The 19,212-nt window shown below is 42.0% G+C and overlaps 2 protein-coding genes across 5 annotated transcripts in view; both read right to left on the bottom strand.

The window, feature by feature from the left end:
* adgrg6 (adhesion G protein-coupled receptor G6) overlaps positions 1-14,689 on the bottom strand; it is a 97,632-nt gene extending 82,943 nt beyond the window's left edge. For both annotated transcript variants that reach the window (XM_080490430.1, XM_080490431.1), the window contains exons 1-2: positions 14,543-14,689; positions 488-597 (exon numbers count right to left, since the gene is read on the bottom strand). In XM_080490430.1, the coding sequence (XP_080346556.1) occupies positions 488-597; positions 14,543-14,544 (112 nt within the window). In that variant the 5' untranslated portion in view covers positions 14,545-14,689. The remainder of the gene's footprint in view (positions 1-487; positions 598-14,542) is intronic.
* A 2,167-nt stretch (positions 14,690-16,856) lies between these two features.
* vta1 (vesicle (multivesicular body) trafficking 1) overlaps positions 16,857-19,212 on the bottom strand; it is a 58,024-nt gene continuing 55,668 nt past the window's right edge. For all 3 annotated transcript variants that reach the window (XM_080490889.1, XM_080490890.1, XM_080490891.1), the window contains one exon: positions 16,857-18,292. In XM_080490889.1, the coding sequence (XP_080347015.1) occupies positions 18,147-18,292 (146 nt within the window). In that variant the 3' untranslated portion in view covers positions 16,857-18,146. The remainder of the gene's footprint in view (positions 18,293-19,212) is intronic.

Raw genomic sequence — 19,212 nt, 5'->3', positions numbered from 1 at the left:
GGGGGAAAACGTAACTTTATGAAAACACTCTGGAAACAGAGCAAACATGCTTTTTTTCTGAGAACGCGCTGCACTGCGACACGATAGTAAAATGTACACGAAGACAACGCTGCGTTACTTCAGTGGCTCACGAGGCCATTGTTGCATAAACAAAAGCGTTCGGTTTTCTGTCTTATCAGCATTAATCCCATCGGTCGCTACTGTAGAATAAATCAGCACAACCCTAATGGGACCGTATTGAGTCTAAAAGTTGCCTTTAGGTTGTCGAGACCAAAAACACTTGAAGGTGAGTCTGGGTCCTCGCCATCGGGTTCCACAGCTTTGTGGTCCAAACACAAAACCTCTGCATGACGATGGTTTTCAGTTTCATGAGGATTAGAACGTAGAATCGACGTCCTTCATTTTACGTTTTCACCGTTATCAACAGCTGTGAGAGCAACTCTGCTTTTATTCCCCAATCGGATGAAGACAAACGCGTCGCTCTCACCTTGTCTGTGCAGCGTCGTCCACATGAGGACCACCAGGACGACTCGATGGCGCCTCCACCTTCCTCCTCCCCCTCTTCCTCCTCCTCCTCCTCCTCCTGTACAGGACTCCCTGAACAGTGAAATGAACAGTTTTACTCTCTGCTCAGGAACAGTTGTCTGATCAAATACATGAACAGGCTGACAGGTTATGTAATATGCTTATACTCGGACTTTCTGGAATATATCCGGTTTTATTTGAAGCTCATACATTTAAAGAATTGGTTTCAGACTAGTTCAGACATTTTTAGTCGTTGTTGAACAAGATTCAGGCGCCATTTATTCAGCAACATTTCAAACGTGGCCGAAGTCTCAGTCACTTACCTTGTCGTATGCTTGTGTTAGACTAACTTTGGACTCGTTTTAAGACTTGTTTTTTAAGGTTTTTAGTAGGAAAGTATTAGATATGTGCCGATATCCTATTTGTTGATATTTTCAAAACTAAATGTTGCTGATTAGCGATGCCGATACCGATATAATCCGAAGTCGACGGCTGCGTCAGCAAGTCAAAATCACATGTCCACAGGATCTGTCAATTTCCTGCTTCCCATTCATTGTCTATGTGTCCTCAGCTAATTTGCCTAAAGTTGAATCCAGCCAACTTTGTGCAAATAAGGCGCAGGAAGCGTAGGTCCAACGCATCGTGAAACTTCTGTTCAACACCTAAACCAGCTGTAGTCGAACCACAACGAGGACAGATTCAGCAACTGCAGTTTATTTCTCACCTGAAATCTTTTCAGAAATACTTTTCACTGAACTGTCACTGAAGACATTTTTGACCGAGCCGCCATCTTGGTTTGGGGTTGAACTCCAGGAGCAGAGAGACCCCAAGACGACGCGTTCAGGTGCCACACATAACTCTGAGTCGTGCTACATGCTACATGCTAAAGAGTTCTGGGGACTCACACCCCAGCTATGCTACCTGCTACATGCTAAAGAGTTTTGGGGGCTCACACACCAGCTATGCTACATGCTAAAGAGTTCTGGGGCTCACACCCCAGCTATGCTACATGCTACATGCTAAAGAGTTCTGGGGGCTCACACACCAGCTATGCTACATGCTACATGCTAAAGAGTTCTGGGGGCTCACACACCAGCTATGCTACATGCTACATGCTAAAGAGTTCTGGGGCTCACACCCCAGCTATGCTACCTGCTACACTTGATTAAAGTATAACTGATTAACAGTGAGACGGATCGTGTGGCGGCTCACAACGAGCTCGGTTCCTAACGCACTGTGTAGATAGACGTTTACACACTTTCCTGGTCGTTGCAAAAGTGTTGTGGTAGAAGGAAAGCCTCTTTTCAGATGAGGCGCGTTTCCATATGAGAAAAAAACTCCCCTGATAGGAACCAGATGCTCATCACATGATGACGTCACTCACATTGGTTTTGGACGGGGTTTAAAGTTGGTTTCAAAGATCCATTAAACGGGTCATATCATGCAGCTTTTCAACACTTTCACAAGAGTCTCGTTGGTCCAGAAACCTTGTATTCAGAGTTTATTTGCCCCAAATCCAACTTTTTCTTTGATTTAGTTTATTTGCCCCAAATCCAACTTTTTCTTTGATTTTCATTCATTTGAATATTGGATCATAGGAGCTGCATTCAGAATCTGCTGTGTCTGCGTGAGCTGGACTGGCTCCGCCCACACATGCCCATCTTTGGAAGAGGAGGAAGTACTTTCTCTCGTGGTGCCATGTGCCAGAGCAGAGCTGGGAGGAGCCAAAGTGAGGGCCGACCTTGATTAGGATTGGTTAAACCCCCGATGACACTATATAGGGTTTGAGTTCTGATTGGCTCGTTGGAGCAACACACTTTATAAAAACTGTAACAAGCCAAGGAGAGAGAGGACAGACTGTCTTCACTTCCGGGACGTCAGTCCAGGTATGGGGACGATTAGTACTGTTGAAAACCTTTAGAAAGTGAATTTTGCATGATATAGTCATATTTTAAAGAAGTGTCAGGAGTATTTTTTGATTTAGTTCTGTATTTGGTTGGAGACGGTTTGAAGTAGTTTTGGATTAAAGAGGACTGTTTAAAAACCATACTCTTCTTCATATATGTATATATATATATATATATGTACAAATGGCTCAACGATACAGAAACAGGTTTTTACACTGATGCGCATCACTAATCCAGACAGATTAAAAATAAATAAATAAATATTGTAAAACTTCTGCTTTACTTTTTTGTTACCTAATGATTCCAGTAAAAATATAACAAGTGACCAGAGATCAGTGTACCACCTCCACTTCGTGTGTGTGTGTGTGTGTGTGTGTGTGTGTGTGTGTATGTGTGTGTGCGCCATCCCTCAGGAGCTCATCAAACTGCTCCATCAGGTGTCAGTAACGCCGTTACAAGTTAACAGACTCTAATGAGAACAGACGTCGTGTGGAAGGTCTTCCTGCTCCAAACAAGCACATCTATCCACGAGGCTCATTAAACTTTTCTCTCTGAGCTCATTAGAGTCCATTTTGAACCAACGTGCGTTCGAGGAGCCACAGTTTGGATGAAGATGTGCAGGGATAACAGACACCCGTTACCCAACCAGCCCCCGTCCAACAGGCTTGTTAAGTGATGAGCGATCAACACCGGAGCACAAAGTACGGCTTTTACCAAACAACACAAACATCATCACACTTGTGTCGTGTACTTCTGCAAAGCATGCAGACAATCGACAACTTCTTTTTTCTAAGGTATACCACAGGCTACTGGACCAACTACCATTCTGGAGTATCGACTCACTCGTCTGGTCCATGTAGGTTTGTATCAGTCCGATGTATATTATGTAGCAGGTAAACCTCCGACATCATTTGGGTGTAGTATACTGTCAACAACAACAACAACAACAGAGTGTCTCCAGGGTATCATGACTCCCGGTCCAGATTCTCCTGGACTTTTTCTAGTTGACAGTCACCGTAATAACAATCCTACTTTGTCTGTCAATACAAATGTCTGTGTACTCCCATTGTTGATGTTTATGGCGTATTGTTCTCCGCTGCACGTGTGTCTGGTTTCATCAGAAAAAACAAACAACAGCGCCCACTCCTGGCCTGGCATGCCAGCTACATTGTTTTCAGCAAATGTGCTGTTTCTGTGATATAGTTGTTTGGCGTGTAAACAAAAAAACCCTTCTTCAACGAAAACGGAACTTCGAACCACCGTAACCATAGAAACGGGGTCTTATTGTAGTGTTGCCACATAATCCGAGGCGATAGCGCTGCGCGGGTCAGTTTCACTCGTCATGTGGGTTAGTGGGAGGAAGATGCTCTATACTCAACATGCTTGTGGTTCTTGAAAGAACTAATTAGTTGAACTAATGAAGTAAAGAAGCATCAAGAAAAAAGCTGAGGTCGACGTCCTTCGTGTAGACGGACACAGACGGAAGGGAAGCTAACGGCTATCAAAGCATGCTAATGCTAATCGCAGCCTGTGTTTACGGCTGTGATTAGCATTAGCATGCTTTCCTCCTCATGTAGAGATTTGATTTAAAACACACTTCCATTTTTCCCTGTAAGAACAATGCAAATTTCACGTTTTGACTGAACAAATTAAACTGTTTGTGCAGAGGAGAGGCCGGTCAACCTGGTGGGGGCGGGGCTTAAACATTCAGCATCTCTATTGGCTGCCGAATGAGGGCACGCCCTCATGTTCACAATGAGTCAAAGGTTCGACACAGCAAAAATTTGTAAAATTTCACATGAAAATACAAAAATAAAAACCTTTCAACCATTTTCTGCAGGCATCAGAATCTATTTTCTCAAGACAAGATAAATAATAATAAATAATAATGATCTTTAAAGGTGGATCTCTCTGTTGTTGATGTGGTGTGAAACCGCTCGGCGGTGCAACGCAGGACCTCTGGGGCCACAAAATGTCTGCCTGGGGGCCGTGCAGCTCAGCCCCAGCATGAATCGCAGGCTTTATCGCGCGGTCGTGTCCGCTGACCTCGCGCCGCGCCGCTTCGCATTCACTCTCATTTCCATACTGGGGATGGAGGCGGCGGCGGGAGGAAGGGGAGGGGTGGGAGGGAGGAGGAGGAGGAGGAGGAGGAGGAGGAGGAGGAGGAGGGAGGAGGGACGAGACGCACGACTTGACAAAGAGGCGAGTTTTCTATAATGTCAGGGGCTGAATGAATTTGCGGAGCTGGACGCTCCGACGGAGTCGACAAACTGGAGCTCTGTTCTCGAGGCTGTTCAGATATTCATGACGAGCTCCAGTTCATCTCACAAGGACTGAGCGTAACAAAAAATAAGTTTCATTAACAGGACAGCGAGGTTCAAACTCGTCTCTTCTCACGTTCAAAAATATTTTTCCTTGAGCGTCAAGAATGTGTTCAATAATCTATCAGATTATCAATAGCAGTGAGCTTCCCTTCCCAAGAGCTGACTACGAGCGACAGCGCGTTGCTGTTTCATCTGAGATGTTTAACAAAGTTTTGCTTGTTCAAAAAATGATGTCTTTCAAGAAGCACTAACATCCAGATTATAGAGCATCTTCCTCCACTAACGTCCAGAATATAGAGCATCTTAACCCCACTAACATCCAGATTATAGAGCATCGTCCTCCACTAACATCCATATAATAGAGCATCCTCATCTATTAACGTCTAGATTATAGGGCATCTTCCTCCACCAACGTCCAGATTATAGAGCATCTTAATCCCACTAACGTCCAGATCATAGAGCAACTTAATCCCATTAAACGTTCAGATTGTAGAGCATTTTTCTCCACTAACGTCCAGAATATAGAGCATCTTAATCCCACTAACGTCCAGTTTGTAGAGCATTTCTCCCCACTAACATCCAGATCATAGAGCATCTTCCTCAACTGACATCCATATAATAGAGCATCTTCATCGATTAACGTCCAGATTATAGGGCATCTTCCTCCACTAACGTCCAGATTATAGAGCATCTTCCTCCACTAACGTCCAGATCATAGAGCGTCTTCCTCCACTAACGTCTATATCATCGAGCATCTTCCTCAACTAACATCCAGATTATAGAGTATCTTCCTTGATTAACGTCCAAATTATAGAGCATCTTCCTCCAACTGAAGTTCAGATTATGGAGCACCATCCTCCACTAACATCCAGATTATAGAGCATCTTCCTCTACTAATGTCCAGAATATAGAGCATCTTTCTCCAACTGAAGTCCAGGTTATAGAGCATTTTAATCCCACTAACGTCCAGATTATAGAGCATTTTAATCCTACTAACGTTCAGATTATAGAGCATCTTCATCCCACTAACTGACCTATGTAACTCGTGAAACTTGTAATTTCACATGGTAGATTTTAATCTGCTGTTGGTGGATTATAGAATGACCGTTCCTTCATATCCGGTGTCGTGCGTCTGGTACAAAACACTTTGATCTGCACTTCCTTCATTCATCACGCTGCATGAGCACATTTCATCGACACCACGAAGGACTTTAACACTCCGACAAAGAAGAAACAGTTTGGGCAGAAACATGTGCTCCATGTTGTGACTTCAATCTCCTAAAGAATGAACAAAATCATCACTCAGCTCAATTTAGATCTGAAAGAACAAGACTGCTGCTGTGAGTCATTTCTACTCCATCTGGAACATGTTGGGATTAAATTGCTTCGGTTTTACTTGTTCGCCATAATTAGGTCACTCCTTTCTCTCAGGACAAGTAACATCCGCCTTCACTCTTGGTTTGAGCGCTCAAGTTGTTAAATTGTACATTGCACACTGTTCCCTTGTGTTTTCTGCACGTTTGTTTGAACTTTTACACTTTTTAGCAGAAGTTTCTATGTTGTACAATGTACATTTGCTGTAGAATATTTTTAAATTTTTGTACTTTTCTATACATTTTCTGATCATTTGACACACTATTTAACTGAAACAAACCTTAAAGCCCCTCATAACCCATCATTTTTGTGTTTGGAAAATTATGCAATGTCTATTTCCACGGAAATGCGAGAAACATTGACAACGGTGTCGTTAATATGCCAGGCCACAAGTTGGCACTGTTGGGTGTGTCTGTAAAGAATCGACACACACACACACACTCACACACTCACGTGAGAGAACGATATGATATAAACATTAACAATGGGAGTACACGGACATTCGTATGGACAGACGAGGAAGTTGGACTGTTTTTGCAATGACCGTCAACAACAAAACTACCAAGTCCCAGGAGAACATGGACTGGGAGTCTTGACACTGTGGAGGAAACATTGTTGTTATTGTCCTTCTACTGAGCATGTGCAGAAGATCGTTTGACTACGACTGTGGCGCGCGTGCACATTAGCAGTGGTTCAGAAAAAGTTGCATTTCTATGGAGACGGAATTGGAGCGTTTTCGAAAAAGTCGCATTTTGACGGTTTCCATGGGGACCAAACATTTTGAAAAAGGTGCTTTTCTCCCCATTTCCACAGAGACAGAGCATTTTCAAAAACATACTTTTTCTCCTGTTTCCAAGAAGGTGGAGTGTTTTCAAAAGGTTGCGTTTGAGCCCCCCGTTTATACAGAGTTGAAGCATTTTGTTTTTTTTAAACCGTCTTTTTTCCCATTTCTGCAGAGATGGAGTCAGAACATTTTCAAAAAGTCTCGCCCCCCCACCAGTTTATACGGAGTTCAAGCATTTTTGAAAAGTTACGTTTGTGAAACATTGCATTTATCCGTTTTCATGAACATTTTCATAAAGTTCATAAAATTTTGACTGTTTCCACTGAGTTGAACAATGTCAAAAAGTTCCTCCGTTTTCTAAAAGTTGCGTGGTCGTGTGAACAGCCACCCAAAATGCAACGAAATTTCAGCGTTTTCACTTTAAAATATTGCTGCGTCAACAGGGCCTTAGATTGATGCTAAAAACAATAAATAATAAAATAAAACAATAATAAAAACAACGAATCTGGAAGTTTGGTGTAAATTTGTCTAAATGTGCTTTAAATGCAATATTTAGATGTTTTTAAAAAATTATGGAAAATCCAATAAAAATTGTTTTATGTGCATAAAGTTTTTAAAAACATTTTTAATCCAAGCAGCTCAGAATAAAGACATTAACAAAAAGCTTCTCTGTCCTTCTAAATTTTAACATTGCAGCAATGTTCTGGTTTCTCTTGTGTATTCACGACTATTAGAAAGACATCAGAAGAAAGAAAAGACGCCTCATTTGTGTTTTATTTGATCTTTGACTTCCAGTTTGTATTATTCCGCTGCGTTGGTGTGCGAGCGAGATCCCTGCATCTCCTCGCCTGCGATTGGCCCGTCAGACAGACGTCTTTCTATTCTGTGCGTGCGGGACCCGCCCCGCCCCTCCGGCGGGGGCCGGAGTGGCGGGACGGCGAGAGTCGGGATTAAAATGTTCGCGGCGGTCCTCCCGTCGCTGCGGCGGTGGAGGAGGTGGAGGAGCTCTACGCTCTTCGCCTCCAGCGCTGCCAAGTTCCCGTCACACATGTGGTTGTAAATCTGTAAATTATACAGAGTATGTTTATATAAAGCTGCTCCCCTCAGCCTTCTTAAAACATTTGTGCAGAATAATGGACGCCGACTATTAGAGTGGGAGACTCACGACGTGGAGCCGAGGTGCGCCGACCGATTTCTGCTGCAATAACGTGTCACTTTAACCACGCATGAGTGAAATGTTGCGTTTTATTTGGAAATTATTCACGCTTTTCTTTCATATTTGCATTTCTATAACGTTGAACTTGCGGCGCATTAAAGCAATGCGCGTGGAAACGTCATTTTTATTGCGGTCCGGTGTATCTTTTGCGATTTGCGTGTTGCCGATATTGCGACAACAATGCAAATTTAAATTGTGACGTACAGTTGTGGTCATCATTACTCATGAATTATGTAACTGACAGAAGCTGTGTTACGTTTCCACGACGATTCAACTGCAAACGCACGCTTTTTGACGTTTTCATCGCAGAAAAATTTCGGAAACATTTTGCAAGCGATGTAGTGAGCCCGCTAAGCCACGGGTGGGCGCTGTTGTGTATCGACGCAAAAACGTTTCTGAAACGAAAAACAAACTTTAAAACACCTCGGTTTGTCCCCTGCTGGACTGTCAACCTAGTCAGGGTTTACTACACTTCAACCATAGTGAGGAAGAGGAGGACGAAGAGCATGAGGAAGAGGAAGAAGAAATAGTTGTTTCTATGTTTCTATTCTCTTCTTCACTCATCAGGCTGTTACTGCCAGAGGTGGAACTTTTATACAAAACTTTTTACAATTATAAAACCACATTAATGCAGTTTTTTGAAGTATTATTATCAGTCTTAGATTCAAGGCTCTGGTGCAGAGCGAAGGTATCTGCTCTTCTAAATACTCACGAGGAAGGTCAGAGGCAAGAGATGAAGTTACAAATACTCGCATGATTGCGATCAAGAAGTATTTGGGAGTATTTGTTTACTGGTGGACAGTCTGTCTTACTTCTAGCTCAAGGTTGAAAGTGGTTGTACCTCACATTAATGTGTTTAAGATGGATTTTGGAATATTAGTACTTTTCATCAAAAGGTACAAAGTACCAGGATCTGATAACAGACATGGCCGACACGCGTCTGCGTTGTGGGAAATGTTCTTCTGGTAGAGATTCTGGTGGCGGCGGCAGCGGCAGCGGCGGCGGCAGACCAGGGCTGCTCTCACACATCGAGGGTGAGACACACTCACAATGACACACACCCTGTGGTCGTCCCCTATGTGGCGCCGCGCAGCGTTACTTCCTCTTTACCCTCCAAGTCTCAGCAGGTCCAACAAGCAAATCATCAAAACAGCAGAGGAAACATACAGGTTGAGCAATCTGCACGCATGCGCATGTGCATGTGCATGTGCATCTGTGTTGACCGTTTGTCCGTTTGTGTCGCAGCTTTTGAATGTTTTTGTCGCAGGTTCTGTCTATTTTTTACAGTGTTCGTGAATTTGTGTCGCAGCTTTTGTCTATTTGTTACAGTGTTCGTGAGTTTGTGTCGCAGCTTTTGTCTACTCGTTACGTAGATTTGGTCTATTTGTGTAGCAGCTTTTGTCAATTTGTAACATAGTGTTCGTGAATTTGTGTCGCAGCTTTTGTCTATTTGTTACAGTGTTCGTCAATTTGTGTCACAGCTTTTGTCAATTTGTTACAGTGTTCGTTAATTTGTGTCGCAGCTTTTGTCTACTCGTTACGTAGATTTGGTCTATTTGTGTCGCAGCTTTTGTCTATTTGTTACAGTGTTCGTTAATTTGTGTCGCAGCTTTTGTCTATTTGTTACAGTGTTCGTGAGTTTGTGTCGCAGCTTTTGTCTACTCGTTACGTAGATTTGGTCTATTTGCATCGCAGCTTTTGTTACGTAGCTTTTATCTATTTGTTACGCAGCTTTGTCTCCTCGTTAGCTACATTTGGTCTGTTTGCGTTGTAGCTTTTGCTTGTATTTGTTTGGTGGCTTGTGTGTGGTATTATTGTTGAAATGTTTCCTCTTCAGCAGAATGACGTCTTATACGTCAGATATTAGACGTTAGCGTGCTATATACATCAGGTATTAGCGTGCTAAGCGGCGTCGCTTCCACCCGCTAACCCAACCTGCCTCCGCCTCTGACACAAACACACACATCTGCTGAACTTTTCCTTCCAGACGTCTCTCATAAAACTGTTTTTCCTCCCGTCAGCGGGTCACAGCCACATATTTTCTCCAGTTAGTGGGTCACTCGGCTGTTTTTCACCAGCGTGGCCAGAAAGCAGCAGAAAACTGGCCTGGCGGAGGGAAAACCAGGGGAATCCCTTCCCTCTCCTTTTTTTTTTTTTAATAATCTCAGCGAGGAATGTCATCAGAATCCCTCTAAAAGCTGCAGGTGAGGAGATCAAACGTCCCCTTCAGCTTTAATGAAGCAGCATTCCTGTCAGATCCACCTCACCACCTGAGGATCAGGTAATGGCCTGCACCTGAGCTACGCGTCACCACGTCGCTCCTTGTTCTTCTTCTTTCTCCGTCAGTTTCTAACCTTCTGGGTTGCATTTTTTTCAGCCGGCTCGCCTTCGCGGGTTGTGTAACAGCTGGCGGCGACTGAGCGTACCTTCAACAACACTTCCTTTGATAAAAGCCCGATAAACTCAGTCCGACACTTTGGGACGATCCAGGTGAAGGTGCACGAAAAAAAAAACAACACAATCTGTATTTAACATGGATGTAAATCACCAGTTTCACCAGTTTGATATCGATTCTCCGGACAATGATATGATATTTGCCGACGCAGCAAAATCTGCCTCAATACGATTCGATTCAGGGGCCTGCGATGGACACGAGACGATTCATCATATCAGCAACTAAAATATCATCTGACACTTATTTCTGAGCTCTTTCTACTTCCCAGACATTCAAATGAAACACTCCTTTTTAAATGAGTCATCACCTGGTATCCTCATACATCCAGTTTCCCTTAACTTGTTTTTAAATCAATTACACACACATAGCGATAGCATAGCGATAGCATAGCATGACAAATGCTCACATGACAAATGAAAATAACCAATTAGCAGTTAACGGCTAACCACTCGCGGCTAAATTCAACAGAGGTGGGTTTATGATATTAGCCTGACGTCACAGGCGCACAAACAAAACCTTACGCTTTGGGGTGCGCCCCCTTGTGCTCACTATAAACCGCCACATTTCTTATCAAAGTGTTGATCTGATAACTTAAAGGGCCGTTGTGCCAACGCACATGTAAACTTTCAATCACATTCATCGTGTCTGATAAACAATGTTTTCGCGTGTCAAAGCCGGAGGGCAGTCATTCGCAATGGTACTGTTAGCATTAGCATCAATGCCGCATTTACTCTTAAATCGCGCAGAGAGGTTTGTTGCTGTTTCCCGAGTGTTTTAGCTCGATAGCATTAGCATTAATGACGTGTTTATCCTTAAATCGCCCGGCCATGTTCGTCGTTTTTCCCGAGTATTTTAGCTCATTAGCATTAGTAGGATGCGACAGAAACAGAAGAGTTTGAGTGTCTTGTGCATAAAAAATGCCGAAATGCAAACAAATTAAACAAATCTTTCAGTATTTGAGATGGAACGGTGTCATTTATTCAACTTTTCCTGTGTATTGTTAAATAGCGGAAGACAATAATTAATTACAGAAAATACCTTTTAAAGGTTGAAATCAGCAAATTGGGACTGAATAAAATCAATTAAGTTCAACTTCAATTAATTGTTATTTTACATGAAGAGTCATGTTAATTTCTAAACCAACAGATTTATAAAACAATCAAAAGCAACCGTTTTTCACATTAAAGAAGCCGAAAACAACGTGTCCCGTAAGCACTAAAATACAAGTTCAGCTCAATTTAAAGTATCACTGATGGAAAAATGGCCTTTTATGAGATTTTTTCATGTTTTATTTGAACAAAAACCTTCAGTCAGATGACTGTAGAGCAGTAAAAAGTAGAAGAAGAGAGCTATTTTACAATGTTTTGAAAATTTTCACAATAAATGGATTCATTTAGTCAGTAGTTTTCTAAAATGTCTTGTTTTGTCTCAACTGAACAAACATTTAAGCCTCAATAAATTAAAAAAAACACACGGGAAAAAAGAAATGTTGATTTGCTAAAGAAACAACCAATAAGAATCACGCCATTGGAGGCAAAAGGCAAATATCGAATCAGAAATGCATAAAATCCAGGATTAATGTACTCATTTGGTCTTTAAAAAGTCATAAAATGGGGAAAAATATTTCTTCAAGTCAAAAACATTTATTTGGTTATTATCTAACAAAGTGAATCATATTTGTTCAATAATCATTAAGGACTACATATACTACTATACTGAGAGAATATTCACGTTTAAGAAGTTTTATACATAAAATAGATTCATAACTCAATAAAAACTTCTATTAAATGAATTTCACCTCATCAATGTAACATTTTTCTAAATAAACTTACTGATCAAAAACAAAAACAGCCTGTTGGAACATTAAATGAGCTGAAAAAATAAAAGAATATGCATCTTATGTGCATTAAAAAAGCAGAAACATACTGAAACAATGTTTTGTTGATACTTTTAGAGCTTCTCTTGTATTTTAGGTACAGAAATTTTTATTTGTTTAAAAACAACCTATACTACATCAATTTAAACCAAATATGTGCCTCATTTCCAACTAAAGGATTCAAATGGTCTTTAAAATGTTTGAAAATGGACTGTAAAATCTGTAGTTTGGTGCTCAATGATTATCACAAAGGAGATTTATGGAAATATCTTGTTAAAACGAGCAGAAACACGTTTCAGTTGAAGACTAAACAGCGTAGACTCCAACACAGCTTCCAAATATTGTTTTTTTTTTTCAACTTCAGTCCATTTTCACTCAGAAAACACTTTATCTGACAATTTATGTACATTTAGAATGAATTTCAGCAACAACTTTATGATCTTGTCACTTTTCAACCCTTAATTATCCACTGATTTATCCAACATGATCTAATATGAACAGCTTATTAGAGTTTTTGTAGATTTACTTGCTTGAAAATCCTGTTCCTCTGCACATTTTTAGCAATTTTTTTGCAATTTGAGGGTGAATTTGAACCACAATTGGGATATTTTCCAACATTTATTCAACAAAAATACTGTGTCATGAATACTTTATTGTACTTTTGTACTTTGACTTAAATAACACAACTATTTCACTGCTTTTATTTGTTGGAATTTTGCTCAAACATTAACATATGGACATATTTTAGATGAAGCAGATGAAAGCCAATAAGAAATGTTTCACTTTAGGTGAAAATTGAAGTCTAAATAAACCAATTTCTCACGCTTTTCTGACGATTTGCAGTAATGTATCCTTCATAATCAATTTGTGGACCTAATCTAATTCATTTTCATAAAACAAACGAAACTTTTGTAAAATAAATTGCATCGCAACTGCAGCATTTTCCGACTCTTTAATCCATAAATGAATCTATTTATTGACCTAAAAAGCTGCATTACGGAGACATTACCAGCTCACTTTATAAACATAAGAAGAATAACAGCATTCACAGGTCCAACTCATATTAAAGTAATATTCTGAAACTTTTAATGGGAATTTTGACAACAGCAGCAGCATTTTCTGACTTTTCACAGCCGATGTATTCATGTGAAAACACATTGTTTTGCTCTTTGATTGTAGTCTTTGTACTTTAAGTTGCTTCGGGAAAGTTTGTCCCACAGAGACGCTTTTCTCCCCGTTTCACTTTCGTGCGTAAAAACAAAACCTCGACTTAAACCCATCTGTGCGGCTCTGAGAGGAGATTTGCGCACCTTTTGGGAAACTCGATCATCAAGTTGATGAAGTCTAAAGCAGAACCTCACGTTACTTTGGTACTTAGAGTCCCAAACTGCTCCCCCTTGCTCCTCCAGGACTCACTTCGCTCCTCCGTATGGCGCAGACAGATTGTAAACATATGCAGCCATAGGCAGCCAACAGCATCATGGAAAACACACCTTTTTTTCTTCTTTTTTTTTCCCCCCCAGAAGAGACTCCAGCTCTCATGTTGGGGGGGAGAAAGGAAAGAAAAGAGTGGAAACTCTTTTCTCTTTTCCTTCCATTAGTGAATTACAATGTGAACGGTTTTGGTTTCTGGGGCGCGCTGAGCGCAGAGAGCGCAGATTGAACGCTCCCATCGCCTCTCCTCTGGTCCTGCTCTGAGTGATGTCAAGAAAAAAAAAAACCAACAACAATCGATTCTCCACTTTAGTCCCTGAAGCGTTTTCATCGCTGCGTAAAGTGCGTAAAATGTCGCATGTGGAAACGGCGGCGCGCTGGAGGCAATCAAGCGATCACTGCCCCGAGCGTAAAGGTGTGAGCACGTTTCAGACTCATTAATGTGGAAATCGTCTTTAAACGGGACAGAGGGTGACGCGTCGTGGCGTTTCGAGGCTGTTAAAATGCGTAAAAGACGCGACGCGCGGACCCAGTGAAGAGATCCAGAGTGGCGATGGACGCGTAATGCCGGGTTCTCTGAGCGGCTCCAATCTCAGATTCTATTCCTGTTAAGAGGGGTTTTTTGTTTGTTTGTTTTTTACACTCACATGTGTTCAGTGGAGCCGCGGCTGGTCCCCCGGCAGGATCATTATCCCTTCTCCAGAAAGTCCACACGAAACCTTGTTCCTCCAAGAAATGGAGTTTTAGTCTCCAAGTCCTAAATGCGCGTCGATCAAAACTCCACAAAGTTTGGAGAGAGCGAGAGAGCAAGAGAGCGAGAGAGCGAGCGAGCGAGAGAGAGAGAGAGAGCGAGAGAGAGAGAGAGGGTGGGTGGGTGGGTTCGCTTTACTGATCAGGACGTCCCTGTGGTGATGTTCAGAGATGCTCTTTGCGTGTTGTGTTGCTATTGTATTATAAAGTAGAAATAAGTGAATCTGTAATCACAGGTGTATAAAAAAACTAAACATGATTAAAGGCATGATTATATAAGTGCTTATAAAAAAAGAATAAAAAAGAAAACATGAAAATGTTCTAACTGCGGCCAATAATGTGACGATGCATAAACGTGACTGCATTTTGAAATAAAGGACTTTTTTTGGTAGTTTCTGTTCAGTTGTTCATGAATAAAGTGATAGAAATAAGTTGTAATGGAGGGAATAGAATACATCTTTATTCGAAAAAAATCAATATTCAAAGCAGCACATTCTCAGTGAAAATTAAATAAATTATTTCTATTATATTACTTTTATTGTATGGTATTGTTTCAGGGGATTTTTTGGGAGAAAAACTAAATAAAAAAACTAAATACAGGAGGGGTCTGAAACTTCTGGGCTATTTTTGGTCGGTTTCCTCCCACTTCCTGACCCGCAACCTGAAATTAAATGAAATAATATGCAACGTTTTGTTCTTTTCTTGTAGAATTTAAATGATGAAAAGTAATTCATTAAAAAAGAAACAGTACTTATTAGTTTGTTGATATCAAATGTGGTTCATCTCAATATTTATTTTTCTAATAATGGAAAAGATCTGCAGCAACCGTTTGCAGTTTTGGATTATTATACAATATTTGAGAAATACTTTTTTTTTTAAGCGTCACTCTTCTAGAAGGGCCTCGGCCCATTGAGGTTGTGGGTTCAGAGGTACGAGCCTCTACACACCGACTCAGGTCTGAGGTCCTCCAGTCTGGTGATGATGCCTCCTCCGTGCTCATGCAGGGTCACAGTGACCGGATCGATGATGTTCCTCAGGCGGTGGATTAAGCTGCCGCTGCACCATCATAAGGCGGTTCTGCGTCGACAGTAGCGAAGCTCCTCCGCCACCAAAAGCTCGTCTGGTGACGACAGCGGCGGATGAATAACATCGATGGCCGACATCCTTTCTCCTCCCGGTGACTGATTCTCATCATGGAGCGGCTCGGCGACCCGCTGGTCCGATGAGGCCCGGTGGTCCGATGAGGCCCGGTGGTCCGATGAGGCCCGGTGGTGCGGCCGGGTACTTTTTAATTTACCCGCTTTTATTTTATGATTTCTTCACAATTCTACTTTGATTCTTTTATTTTTCTATTTTTGTTTATTCTTTCTTTATAAATCTTCTTTTATTGACATTATTTTTCAATTTTCTTTACTTTTTTCTTTCTCTTTTGCTTCTTGATTTTATTTACTTAATTTTTCTTTTCGTTTCCTTGCTTCTTTCTTTTCAACATATAAACGCCCTCATAGTTGAAACGAGCCAGTTTGAATAACAACAATAATGACTATACTACTACTACTACTACTATTAATAATAACTGAAAAATCTACTTTCATAGTTCTTGTTTCTGTTTGGATGGTTTCAATATTTGTTGTTTAAATATTTGATCCATTCTATTAGTTGGACAACAAAAACCAGCGGTGACGTTTGACTTGGGAATTCCTAATCAACGATTACCGCCATTATTTCTTGGTCTTACCAGGGAACTTTTTATTTTCCTACAGATTATATAACCTCCAACATAATGATTTTCCCTACGACTCCTCCGTGGCTTCTTACGGACTATGAACAGCGCGTCGCCTCGTTTTCTGCCGGTTTTATTTGAGTGTTTCCAGGAACTCTCTGGGCTCCGGAACATTTACTCCGCGTCCAGAACAGAAGGTGTCATTTTTCTGCTTCGGGCCTTCAAGTCTTCACCTCCGACCCGTTAGAGGAATCAAAACGTCTCTGGCACGTCGACGTCTGAAGTGATTCTGTCGGGAGAAGCGGCTCGGCGACTCGAGTCGCGAGGTTAATCTATTCTCTGTTTTTTTTTTTACACGAGACCTCGTCTCTGATCTGAGCTGCTTTGATTTCACAGGTAAAAGAATTAAGATCCAACTGGAGCCTCACTTGTCCTCCGCTTCATCTCCAGCCGGCGGAAACAAAAGAGAAAACTCGAGTCGCTCCAACCCGTTTTTGACATTTTTATTCAAATCGGATCGCTCCGGCAGATCCGGAAACTCTAAGAGGAAAAAAAATAAAACAAAATAAACCCTCTAAACGTTAAATAAGTGAAGTCGAGCGGAGCCCCACCACCTCGATATGTCTGCAGAGAAACCTGTGCAGCTCTGACCTTTGACCCCGCCGGAGCCGACGTGACGACACGTTTGTTAGTGATGGAAACACACACCGACACGTAAAGGATACTCGAGTACATTCTGGATCGTGGTCACCTTTAGACAAATGATCATACAATGAACGGGAGCAACTACAAAAGTCTTTTTTTGTCTTTAGTTTCGCTTAAAAGAGAAATCAAACTAAACGACTGAATGAGGTAAAGGATTTGTTCAGGCTGCATGAAAAACTTGATGAAGAGATGCTGAATATCGAGCAGAGAAACAATAAAGAGATGGAGGAGGAATCCTGTCATTTACACCTTTTTTTAACCAAATATCAGCTGAGATTTCTCTCCAAATGTTGGATTAAATGCAATTTAAGGTGAAAAAAACCAAATGCATGCATGTCAACCTAATAAACTAGAGATGTGCAGAATAAAGAGCTTCAACTGTCAAACATCCAATTTAACCACCTGACCAGGACGACTCAATCTTTTAAACAAAGACGCCCTGAACTGGCGCTGAACTCTCATAAAGACATCAAAACTTTAGATCGGAGGAGCTTAAAGCGTTTCAATTTAGTGTTGTTTTGCATAAAAACTGGATTTACTGAAAGTTTTTGCTCTGTAGTTGTGAAGATCTGCCGTTTTATGGATTAAACTGATCGAAGTCGATCGCCAGTCGCGAAAATCAACCAAAAAAACATTGGAGTCACTTTTCACCCTTCCTGGACCTGACGGCCTGGCGGTGCGGGCGGACGCCGAACCGGGATTACTCGAGGTCGACGGCGGCGCTTTGATCGGCGATGGGTGGAGGCGACTGGGAGTCGGCTCGTTCCTGCGGTCGGTCGGTCGGTCGTTTCGCAACCGTCGATCGGGTGCGTCGGACACAGGGCCGCCATTGTCGGTTCGCTGATTTCCATCGTGTCCTCGTGTGACGGCCACTGCAACAGCTTCAGAGTGTGTGTGTGTGTGTGTGTGTGTGTGTGTGTGTGTGTGTGTGTGTGTGTGTGTGTGTGTGTGTGCTCAGATCATTGGGAGATAGGGAGACGCTACTGGTTGAGGGGAGGATGGGAGGAAGAAGATTGAAGTTGTAGTAGTAGGAGGAGGAGGAGGAAGAGGAGGAGGGGAAAGGGACAAAGGCTTCATTCTTTGCCGGTGGTGAGCAGCTTCAGGGCTTTCTGGAGGTTCTGCACGGCCGTGCCCACGTCCTCGTACTGCAGGGCGCTGCCGGCGTACTTGCAGAACTTCTGGGCCTTGGTGAAGTCTTCAGCGGAGAGCTGGACGCCTCCTGGAGGAGAAGAAGGAGGAGGAGGAGGTCAGATTACCAGTCGGAGCGATCACATTGATTCCTGAGCGCTCAGAAGACACTCACTGAGACACAAAGACGTAGACCCTGATTACTAGAGCTGGCCTAAACACCAAATCAACACCCAGACGCCACCACAGTGACAGAACACTTGAATATCCGGGACCTACCAAGGTTTCGCTTTTTCATTTCAGAAAAGTTTCACGTTTACAAGGCAAGGTTTTGAAAACGGCGCTCGTTTCTACGGAAACAGCAAAAAATGTACTGCATGTTAGGCCACTAGTAGGCGCTGTAATGAAACCTCACACGTTACACAGAACACTACGCTATAAACAATAACAACGGGAGAACACGTATGGAGAGACGACCTGTAAACCGAGTCTACGTGACGCAATGAAAACCTTCTTCTACAGACTGAAGCTCGACACTGAAACAGTAATATAGTGACGCCTTAAAGCTCCGGCAGCCTCGACACGACGACATACAGCGGTAGAAGCTCGTGGATCAACGTTTCCCTCAACGCCACTTTAACACAGGAGCAAGACGAGAACCGGAACAACTGAGATTTGAAGACAGCCTGCTCTATCTACTGAGCCACGATTCACAGTTTCACAGTTTTTCATTACATTTACGTCACTTTTTCTATGAGCATCAGCGATTTGCAGGAGATTATTTCAAGTAAAGAAAGATATTCAACTTTCTATTTATTCTGTTTGGAGCGATGCTAGAAGGAATTCCCCGCTGGGATTAATAAAGTGTTCAATTCTATTCCATTTGTCTGAAAAATGCCGGAAAAGAAGGCAAAAACAGGTGAAATCAGGTACAAAAATCAGCAGAAAATGTAATGAAGTGTTTATCATCTTAAATTGTGATAGAAACTTTATGAACGTAAATAAAGATAC

This window comes from Lipophrys pholis, assembly GCF_963383615.2.
Source record: "Lipophrys pholis genome assembly, chromosome: 21".
NCBI classification, from domain to species: domain Eukaryota; kingdom Metazoa; phylum Chordata; class Actinopteri; order Blenniiformes; family Blenniidae; genus Lipophrys; species Lipophrys pholis.
This window is presented reverse-complemented; position numbering and strand designations above follow the sequence as displayed.